At 44.2% G+C, this 10000-nt stretch overlaps 1 protein-coding gene across 1 annotated transcript in view; it reads right to left on the bottom strand.

Annotated features, from left to right (window-relative positions):
• The window catches only part of ttn.2 (titin, tandem duplicate 2), a 225324-nt gene extending 215453 nt beyond the window's left edge, over positions 1-9871 (bottom strand). The window contains 10 exon segments of the mRNA XM_062431355.1: positions 70-183; positions 279-518; positions 1545-1634; positions 1932-2105; positions 3258-3333; positions 4331-4560; positions 4742-4824; positions 5348-5635; positions 8410-8613; positions 9781-9871. Coding sequence (XP_062287339.1) covers positions 70-183; positions 279-518; positions 1545-1634; positions 1932-2105; positions 3258-3333; positions 4331-4560; positions 4742-4824; positions 5348-5635; positions 8410-8613; positions 9781-9871 — 1590 coding nt within the window.
• Positions 9872-10000: the final 129 nt, after the last annotated feature.

The following is a 10000-nucleotide window of genomic DNA, read 5'->3' as shown; positions in this document are numbered from 1 at the left end:
GGGCGTGTGTTAAAGATGAAATGGAGGTTTTTTGGATGGCGACGGCGGGCCTGCAGCTCCTCTCCTTACCTCTTGCTTAGGTTCAGGTTTAGGAACGGAAACTTTAGAAACTGTGAAATGTGGAACTGGCGATGGGGTGACACCAGTTTCCACATGGGAGGAGATTTCTGTTGTTCTCTGAATCTGGAGTGACCAACAGAGTTTATTGCGTGATTAAGACAGCGTGTTATTATCAGATTTGATATCTTCTCAATAAGAATTCAGTAAACTCCTCAGACCTGGGAGACTCTGTGCTGCTCTGAGGTCACAGAGGTAGTAGCTTGTGGTTCAGCAGGAAGCATTTTCATTTCAACAACATGTTTCTCTGCAGTCGTTGCAGCCTTCTGCATTATCTCGGCCTCTGCGGCTTCCTCCTGTTCAGCCTGACCGCCTTCTGCATGCACGGGCTGACGGACACGAGCAAGATCAACGGCGGCAACCACTGTGGCCACCGCCTCGGCTTTTTTCCCTCCCTCCTCCTGGAGACACAACAAGCAGCACAGGGATCTCAGGCCATCCTCTGTACAACATCTGGAGGAAAATACTCGACCAAAAGCCCCAAAGACTAAAAAATGCTTATGAATACATCACCATTACAGAATCTATGAGCCATGCATCATGCAGCTTTAAAGGTGAAACATGTGGTTCCTTCTCTTAAAAACTGATGCAAAGAGGAAATGGATAAAGAGTGGAAAATGTGAAGAAGAGGTCGTATTGGACTTTGATCCAGACTACACCATTAGGACTTTTAATCATATGGTTATGGGTATTATTTTTTCATTGTTGATTAATGTGTCAATAATGTTGTCAATTAATCAATTACTCATGTAATCTATTAAATGTCAGAGAATATTTAGAATAGAGTGTGCAACATCCTAAAATCTCACAAACTTTGTGACAATTACATAAAACCCGCAAAATCCGCAAATCGTCAAAATTGAGAAGAAGCTGATATTAGATAATATGGAGCATTTTACTCATTCATGGCTTTAAGACAATTAACTAATCATTATTATTATATATATATATATATATATATATATATATATATATATATATATATATCAACTAATCAATGCATTGTTTCAGCATTAAAATAAACTGCCCTTTTGATTCTGTAAGTTTCACCATCACCTTGAACCACTGTAGTATTTTAAGGTACTCTGTATATATATGTATGTATATATGTGCACCTGTAAAGCACCTAGTAACTAAAATAGGACAGAACTGTTTGATGTTACTTTAAAACAATCATCAAGAGAAGGTAGCAGCATCTGTAAACTGCTTTTCTTCTGTCTGATCTCCAGGTTTCTGCTCAGGAAGCTAAATATATAAACGTTGACCTTAATGTGGTGCAGGTATGTGATTGGTAAATTAGCCATTTAACAGACTGAGAGAGAAAAAATAATAAGGTAAACAAAGAGGATAAAGTGAGAGAAGGGAAATGAGTGAAGTGACAGTTTGAGCAGCAGGTGGAGTGATAATAGCAGCCGGTGGTGATCTACCTTCTCTGCAGACACAGCGGCCTCAGACAGCCTCCAGCTACGAGCCTGATCCACCGCCACCTTCTTATCCTCCTGGGAAACATGCTCAGCCTAATGCATCCACATCACATCAACACATCACTCAGCAGCTAGGCCAAGCCATTGCTTTACTTCACAACAGTTTTTGAAATTGAAATTTGCTACGGCTACGGAAGTTTTCTTAAAAAAAGAGTTAATATCTCGTCTCGATGTCGTGAGCTGAGTGTATCGTCACACCTCTAGTAATCACACCCTCTGTGAGGCCTTAAATATTTAAATGCACTTAAATCAACTTAACGTTTGGTTCAGTGTGCATGCAGATAAAGCCAGCAGGAGTTCCCATTACAGCGGTGACTCCATCATCCTCACCTCTTTGGTGGCGCTGACCTGCTGCTCCCAATGTTTCTCCATGTGAACCTGGGTGGCGCTGCTCACACTGGTCATGCTGGTCATGCTACTCATACTGGTCATACTGGTGTAGCCGGCTTCAGCCACATAGTCTCCCTGCTTCCATGGTGGCAGGACCTCCGGAGAGGCAGATACCTGCAGGGGAAAGCACCATATTAATGATACATTAAGTTTTATACATCTTTTACACATAGATTGGACTGCAGCAGCTCTTATAACTATTCCACATGGTCGGCTAATGTGTAAAAGTCTCAGGGCGTATTCACACTAGGCAATCGTACAATCCAAGCACGTTTGCCCCCTGAAGTGCAAGTCTACCATGCTTGAGTACGGTACACTTCCCTGGTACGGTACGGTTGGAAGAGGTGTGCTTAGGCACGGTACACTTGGTCACGCATGCGCACTAAGGATTCATATTTTTCCCGAAAATAAGACATTTTAAATCCCGGGAAAAGAAGCCAGTTTTCCAGGGAATCCCAGGAAATCGACGATTTTTATCATTATTAAGGCAAAAGAACTCGTGCTGCGTGGACTTCATTACATCTGCTGCACCGCTGCTACCACAATTATCAAATGTTAAGTTTATTATCTGTGACTGTGACCTTCATAAAAGTAATATTTTACTAATCTGCATTATATAAACTAACTTTAGTTAAAGTCATTTGGTGACTTCTAAGTCATTAAACTAAGTCTTACTTTTACTGGAGTAAAGAGTTGAATCTGAGTCTTTTTACACCAGTATCTAGTACTGCATCCTACACAGGCAGGACTCAGAAGAACAAGCTTGTACTTTTTAATCAGTGCGTTGTGTTAACTGATCGGCTGTGTTGTGTTTTACCGGCACACAGCACACCAACACACACCTGTGCATGTTTTATGAGAGGAAACTGTCTTTATGTTTTAGCGCAATGTGTCGGAGGTAACCGTGCTTGAGTACAGTTGGGTTTGAGGTAATGTGAGTGCAGGCCAGCGGGGGACAGGGGAGGGGGGACATCCGTGCTTCAGCACGGTACGGAACAACTGGCCCTAGTGTGAGTGAGCCCTCAGAGAACAAATTAAATTCCTAGAAAGTGTTGAAACAAACACAACTGGTAGTGTTGATGCGTGGGAAGCCAGGTGGGGGATCATATGTCTGAAGCTGCAATAGCAACTCATTCAGCAACGGCACATGTCACTGGGGAATGTTTTATTAATAAATAAACCTTGACTTTACTTTATTAAACATTATAACTAAACTCAGATTGGACTTGATGATGTGAACGGCTACTGGGCCATGAATGCTCTCACCCGTTTCCTGGTCATGATGGGAGACTTGACGGGTCTGATGGGAGAGACGGACAGTCTGCTGGAGGGAGACATCGGTCTGTGGAGGACAGTAAACACAACATATGATGCAGATACAGCAACAAAAACACTTATAATAACCTGAGGGAGTTTATTCCAGTCATTTTCTTTTCTTGCATTTAGTATCTCGCTTCATTGATTATTTGACAGTCGTTATAGAAACACTGACTTTATTATTATTGATTAATATATTCCAAGTCAGTCATTGTGGATCGCTTTTAAATTACTCATTTAACCTTCCTGTCGTCCTCCCGGGTCAAATTGACCCCTTCTGTTTTGACTGTTCCTTCCTTCCTCCCTTCCGTCTGTCCTTCCTTCCTCCTTCCCTCATTCTTTCCTTCTTTCCTTCCTTCGTTCGTTCCTTCCTTCTTCCCCATTACCTTCCTTCTTTCCTCCCTTCTTCCCTCCTTTCCTTCCCTCCTTCCTTCCTTTGTTCCTTCCTTCCTTCATTCCTCCCCATTACCTTCCTTCTTTCCTCTGTCCTTCTTTCCTTTCTTCCTCCCTTCCTCTTTTCCTTTCTCCCTCCCTCCTTCCTTCCTTCCTTCCTCCCTCCTTTCCTCCCTTCCTTCCTCCCTCCTTTCCTTCTTCCTTCCTTCCTCCCTCCCTCCCTCCTTTCCTTTCCTTCCTTCTTCCCTTCCTCCCTCCCTCCCTCCCTCCTTTCCTTTCCTTTCCTTTCCTTTCCTTTCCTTCCTCCCTCCCTCCCTCCCTCCTTTCCTTTCCTTTCCTTTCCTTTCCTTTCCTTCCTCCCTCCCTCCCTCCCTCCTTTCCTTCCTTCTTCCTCCCTTCCTTCCTCCCTCCTTTCTTTCCTTTTCGTCCTTCTTCCTCCCTTCCTCCCTCCTTTCCTTCCTTCCTTCCTTGACTCGAGGACAACAGGAGGGTTAAATACAGATCGTTATCTTGTGGCTACTGACTCTCTTGTTCTTGCTGCTGCCTCATTTTAGAAACTTTACCTTGAGGTCATCTAAACCTTAGATAGTTTTATTAAATCCTCGAGGCGTTGAAGCTCTCAGTCGTACCTGACGGGTGTGGGCGTCGGCCCTTTCACGTGTCTCACAGGTGAAGGTGACTGCTGGCGTCCGCCCATCATTTTGGAAACGAAGGACGGAGGGGACTTTGAGGTCGGCTTCGGGGGAACCCGCGGCGGGGTTTTGTGAGCCAAATGCTGAGTCATCATCCCGCCTTCAACGTGCATCTCCATCATGGTGGTGACCTGGGAACTTGTGACCTGGGAACTTGCTTCCATCTTCTGAAGGAGGAACATTACAAATTGAGTTATTTATAGAATAGAATCAGACATTTTTTAAAGAAGCTTTATTGTCATTGCACACAAGATACAATGAAATTTCGTTTGGCAGCAAATCCTCGTAGCAGCTACAATCAGTATAAATACAGATAGAATAGGTTGGTATCAGGTTGGCTTGTCTTACCCTCTGCACCCCAGCGTGGGAAGTCATCATCTGAGATGTGGACACAATACTCTTGGTCTTCTTAGCAGGTACGGCTTCCTCACCTGCAGCAAACATACACATTTAGATTCATCTAGAGAGAAAATAACCTCATTTAAGTTTAATAATCTTTTCTGATGAGGAAGGAAGGAGGGAAGGAAGGAAGGAAAAAAGGAAAGAAAGAAAGAAAGAAAGGAGGGAGAAAGGACAGAGGAAAGAAGTAAGAAAGGAAGGAAGGAGGGAAAGAAAGGAGGGAGGGAGGGAGGAAGGAAGGAAGAAAGGAAAGAAGGAGGGAGGGAGGAAGGAAGGACAGAAGGAATGAAGGAAGGAAGGAAGGAAGTTGGGAAGGAAGGAAAGAAAGAAATGAGGGAGGGAGGAAGGACAGATGAAAGGAAAGGAGGGAGGAAGGGAGGAAAGGAAGGAAGGAAAGGGTGGAGGAAGGAAGGGAGGAAAGAAAGAAAGAAAGAAAGAAAGAAAGAAAGAAAGAAAGAAAGAAAGAAAGAAAGAAAGAAAGAAAGAAAGAATCTAGAGAGAAAATAGCTGACAGAAAACAATGAAAGGTGTCTATAAACCTGTGTGAGGACTCACCCTGAACAAGCAGCTCAGCAGTGGAGGTAGCTCGTCCGCTACTATTGCTAGCGGTCACAGAATATGTCCCAGAATCCTCTGGGAAGGCCTCAGCGATCATCAGACTGTACAGGTCTCCCTCCTGGAGGATCCTGAAGTCTGTGGAGCTCTGGATCTCGGCTCCTTCTCTGTAGAACTTCACTACAGGAGTCGGGATTCCCGTCACACGGACATCCAGCCTCACCTGGCTGCCCTGTCTCACTGTCGAGCTCTGAAGTCTCTGAAGGAAGTTTGGAGGCGCCGTCTCCGCTGCACAGACAGAACATACGATTAATGAAGACATGTTTACTCATTTACAGCTAGGGAACTTATTGATTTTAGTCTCATTGAGGTGAAATTAAGGTTTTGTAAAGAGAAACTTGAGAATAAAAGCCTTCCTTTTCTTCCTTCTTCCTCCCTCCTTTTCTTCCTTCCTTCCTTCCTTCCTCCCTCCTTTCCTTCTTCCTTCCTTCTTCCCTCCCTTCCTCCCTCTTTTCCTTCCTTCCTTCTTGCTCCCTTCTTTCCTTCCTTCCTTCCTCCCTCCTTTCCTTCTTCCTTCCTTCTTCCCTCCCTTCCTCCCTCCTTTCCTTCCATTTCTTCCCTCTTCCTCCCTTCCTCCTTTCTTTCCTCCCTCTCTCCCTCCTTCCTTTCCTTCCTTCTTACTCCATTCCTTCATTTTCTTCCTTCTTCCTCCCTTCTTTCCTCCCTCCCTCCTTTCCTTCCTTTTCTTCCTTCTTCCTCCCTCTCTCCCTCCCTACTTTCCTTTCCTTCCTTCCTTCCTCCCTCCTTTCCTTCTTCTTGAGAGCCGTTTCCTGTCCATGTCACTGAAAAGCTTCAGACTGCTTGAATCAATGTGTTCCTTCAGGATCAATAAATCATCTTATCTTATTATTGGATTGTGTGTTTATATTATTCAATCTAAAATGTATGAAGTCTCAATAAGAGAAGAGATGTGAGGTATAAGATCAATCAGCCAAGCCTTATACATAGTTTATAAAGTCATATTCTAATTAATTATAACTGTTGGTTTATTATCAGCTACATGGACAGTTTTATAAATGAGGATCCTTTCTGGTTCAAGTTCAAGTTGTTAATAAACTTGAGATTCCTCTTAAGGAAAGCTATGTTGCAACAGTTGCATCTATATTGGTTTTATCACTAGATTAAGTAACAGGCCACACCTACCACTAAGTTCAAGCCTCACAGCTCAGTGCAGGATAAACTTAGACTGAAGCTGAGGCACAGAGAGGTGGTGTGGCTTTTTTTAGTTTAACATTTTGGGAAATGTTTTTTTATTTGCTTTCTTTCCCAGATTTAAATTATGACTCACATGTCTATACGGTAGGTATGAAACTGAGGATCAGATGGCAGAAAGTTGGTCCCAACCAAGCGGGGAGTTCCGGTCCTCTGAAATGAGGCCAACGTGGAAGTAACTTAAAACTGCATTCTATCAAAAGGCCACCAGGGGGCGACCGTTTTGGTGTCAAAAGGACTTCCGTCTCTATACAAGTCAATGGAGAATTCACCAACTTCTCACTTAATCAATCAACCTGTCAATCACCACGTAGCCACGCCCTAATGCATACCCTGCTTTATCGTCAAATATAAAATCAGGGAGGCCAAAATGTCCCAAATGAACATCATACTGCATTGAAGAAGACTTTAAACTAGCGATTGAGACCATAAACACATTTTGAAAACGTTTACTGAGGTTAGAAATCAAGTGAGAAGTTGGTGAATTCTCCATTGACTTGTATAGAGACGGAAGTCCTTTTGACACCAAAACGGTCGCCCCCTGGTGGCCTTTTGATAGAATGCAGTTTTAAGTTACTTCCGCGTTGGCATCATTTCAGAGGACCAGAACTCCCCACCTGATCCCAACCAGGAAATAGTCAGCTTCATATACCCTCCCCCTCCCACATAAACTGCAAATAGCTCTTTTCACACACCAGTTTTTGATTGGATTAAACTAAATGTGTTAATTGGTGAACTTGCTGCACTCAGAACACAAAGCAACATTTTAACGAGGCACAATTACATACAAAGATCATGCAAAGACACAAAAAGGTGCAAGTTGTGTCCTATGTGTCCAAACTTGTGATTGACACTGTACTCAGAGAACGTAGGAAAGAAGGAATGAGAGAGACTGGAGGAATATAACAGAAAGAGCCAGAGTTCCTGATGAGTTCTGAGTTGAAGCTGAACACAGACACAGTTGGTGTCTGCTGTTGAAAGCTAATATACAGTAATGTATTTTGGCTGTTTGAGGCGAACAACACAAATTATACAGTGATCAAACTTTACAGCTTTAGTGGTGCTGGTTGGTGGATGTTGTCACCTTTGGATAGAGTCATGCTAGCTGCCCTCCATTTCTAGGATTTATGCAAAGCTGCACAGACAGAACATACGTTTAATGAAGACATGTTTACTTATTTACAGCTAGGGAACTTATTGATTTTAGTGTCATTGAGGTGAAATTAAGGTTTTGTAAAGAGAGACTTGTCCGTCCTTCCTTCCTTCCTCGCTCCTTCTCTCTTTCTTTCCTTCCTCTCTCTTTCCTCCCTTCCTTCCTTCTGTCCTTCCTTCCTACCTCCCTCCTTCTTTCTTTCTTTCCTTCCCTCCTCCTTCCTTCCTTCCTTCCTCCCTTCCTTCTTTCCTCCCCATTACCTTCCTTCTTTCCTCTGTCCTTCTTTCCTTCCTTTCTCCCTCCCTCCCTCCTTTCCTTCCTTCCTTCCTCCCTCCTTTCCTTCTTCCTTCCTCCCTCCTTTCCCTCCTTCCCTTCCTTTTCTTTCCTTCTTCCTCCCTTCTTTCCTTCCTTCCTTCCTCCCTCCTTTCCGTCTTCCTTCCTTCCTCCCTCCCTCCCTCCCTCCTTTCCTTCCTTCCTTCTTACTCCCTTCCTTCCTTCATCCTTCAGCTGCCCTCCATTTCTAGGATTTATGCAAAGTGGGAAGTGTCTCATTTAGCTGGCTGCTGGTGGCACTTTAATACTTTAACACTCAGCAACTAAGTCAATATGCAACATGTCAACCGGTGAAGGGTCCCACCTGTAACAAGGAGTTCAGCGGTGCTTGTGGCTTGTCCAGCACCATTGGTTGCTCTGACAGAAAATCTTCCACTGTGTGCGGCGGTCACAGCGGGGATCCTCAGAACAGCGCGGCCATCGCTGAACGAGATCTGTACACCGGGCAAAGCGGTGGTGGAAAGAACCTGGCCATCACGGAACCAGCTCACCTCAGGAACTGGAGAACCTGTAGAGAGAGAAGAAGAACCCAACCGGTCTTTGTCAGAACACAGCAAAGAACTTTCTCAAATAAAATGTTCTAAGACTTACTGGCAGACCTGTTAAAGGACTTGTTTGGCTTAGTTTAACACAGCTAGCCGAGCTCATTACAAGATAAAATAAAAGTCATTTTCTGCCAAAAATTTAACAAAAACAAATGTGTGTCATCTTTGTGAGGCTGCCAAACATGATAGCCATGACATAGACAAAAACACAGCCATGGTTTATGAAAAGTGGAAAGTATTTTTTTATTTTAGAGCATCTACTGTGTAAAATTATATTCTGGCTGATTGTTCCTTTTCCCCCAAACTAAAAAAAAAAAAGGGAGGAAAGGAAGGAAGGAAAGGATGGAGGAAGGAAGGAAGGAAGGAAGGAAGGAAGGAAGGAAGAAAGGAAGGAAGGAAGGAAGGAAGGAAGGAAGGAAGGAAGGAAGGAAGGAAGGAAAGAAAGAAAGAAAAAAGAAAGAAGGAGGGAAGGAGGCAGGACAGATGGAAGGAAAGAAGGGAGGAAGGAGGGAGGAAAAAAGGAAGGAGGGAGGGAGGGAGGGAGAAAGGACAGAGGAAAGAAGGAAGAAAGGAAGGAAGGAGGGAAAGAAAGAAGGAGGGACGGAGGAAGGAAGGAAGAAAGTAAGGAAGGAGGGAGGGAGGAAGGAAGGAAGAAAGGAAGGAAGGAAAGGAGGGAGAGAGGAAGGAAGGAAGAAAGGAAAGAAGGAGGGAAGGAAAGAAGGAAGGAAGAAAGAAGGACGGAGGGAGGGAGGGAGAAAGGACAGAGAAAAGAAGGAAGAAAGGAAGGAATGAGGGGAAAGAAAGAAGGAAGGAGGGAGGAAGGAAGGAAGGAAGAAAGGAAAGAAGGAGGGAGGGAGGAAGGAAGGAAGAAAGGAAGGAAAGAAGGAGGGAGGGAGGAAGGAAGGAAGAAAGGAAAGAAGGAGGGAGGGAGGAAGGAAAGAAAGAAGGAGGGAGGAAGGAAGGAAGGAAGAATGGAAAGAAGGAGGGAGGGAAGGAAAGAAGGAAGAAAGGAAAGAAGGAGGGAGGGAAGGAAGGACAGAAGGAAGGAAGAAAGGGGGATGGAGGAAGGAAAGAAGGAACAGTCAAAACAGCCGGTTAATATGCAATGATCTGGAATAACGTGAACTTACCACTAACTTGAGCCTCGAACGTCGCGGCACTACCCTCTAGTGCCACGACGCTCTGCAGCGGCTGTGTGAATGTTGGCGCCTGTGTTGACATGTTGGTCGGCACCCTGCACGCACGCACGCACACACACACACACACACACACACACACACACACACACAGAATAAAAGAAATGTTCAGAACAAACTCACTGAATTCATGGATCAACTCCAGAAACATTAA

The sequence above is a fragment of the Scomber scombrus genome, chromosome 13, assembly GCF_963691925.1.
Source record: "Scomber scombrus chromosome 13, fScoSco1.1, whole genome shotgun sequence".
In the NCBI taxonomy this organism is placed as follows: Eukaryota; Metazoa; Chordata; class Actinopteri; order Scombriformes; family Scombridae; genus Scomber; species Scomber scombrus.
Note: the sequence above shows the minus strand (reverse complement) of the source record. Positions and strands in the feature narration are given on the sequence as shown.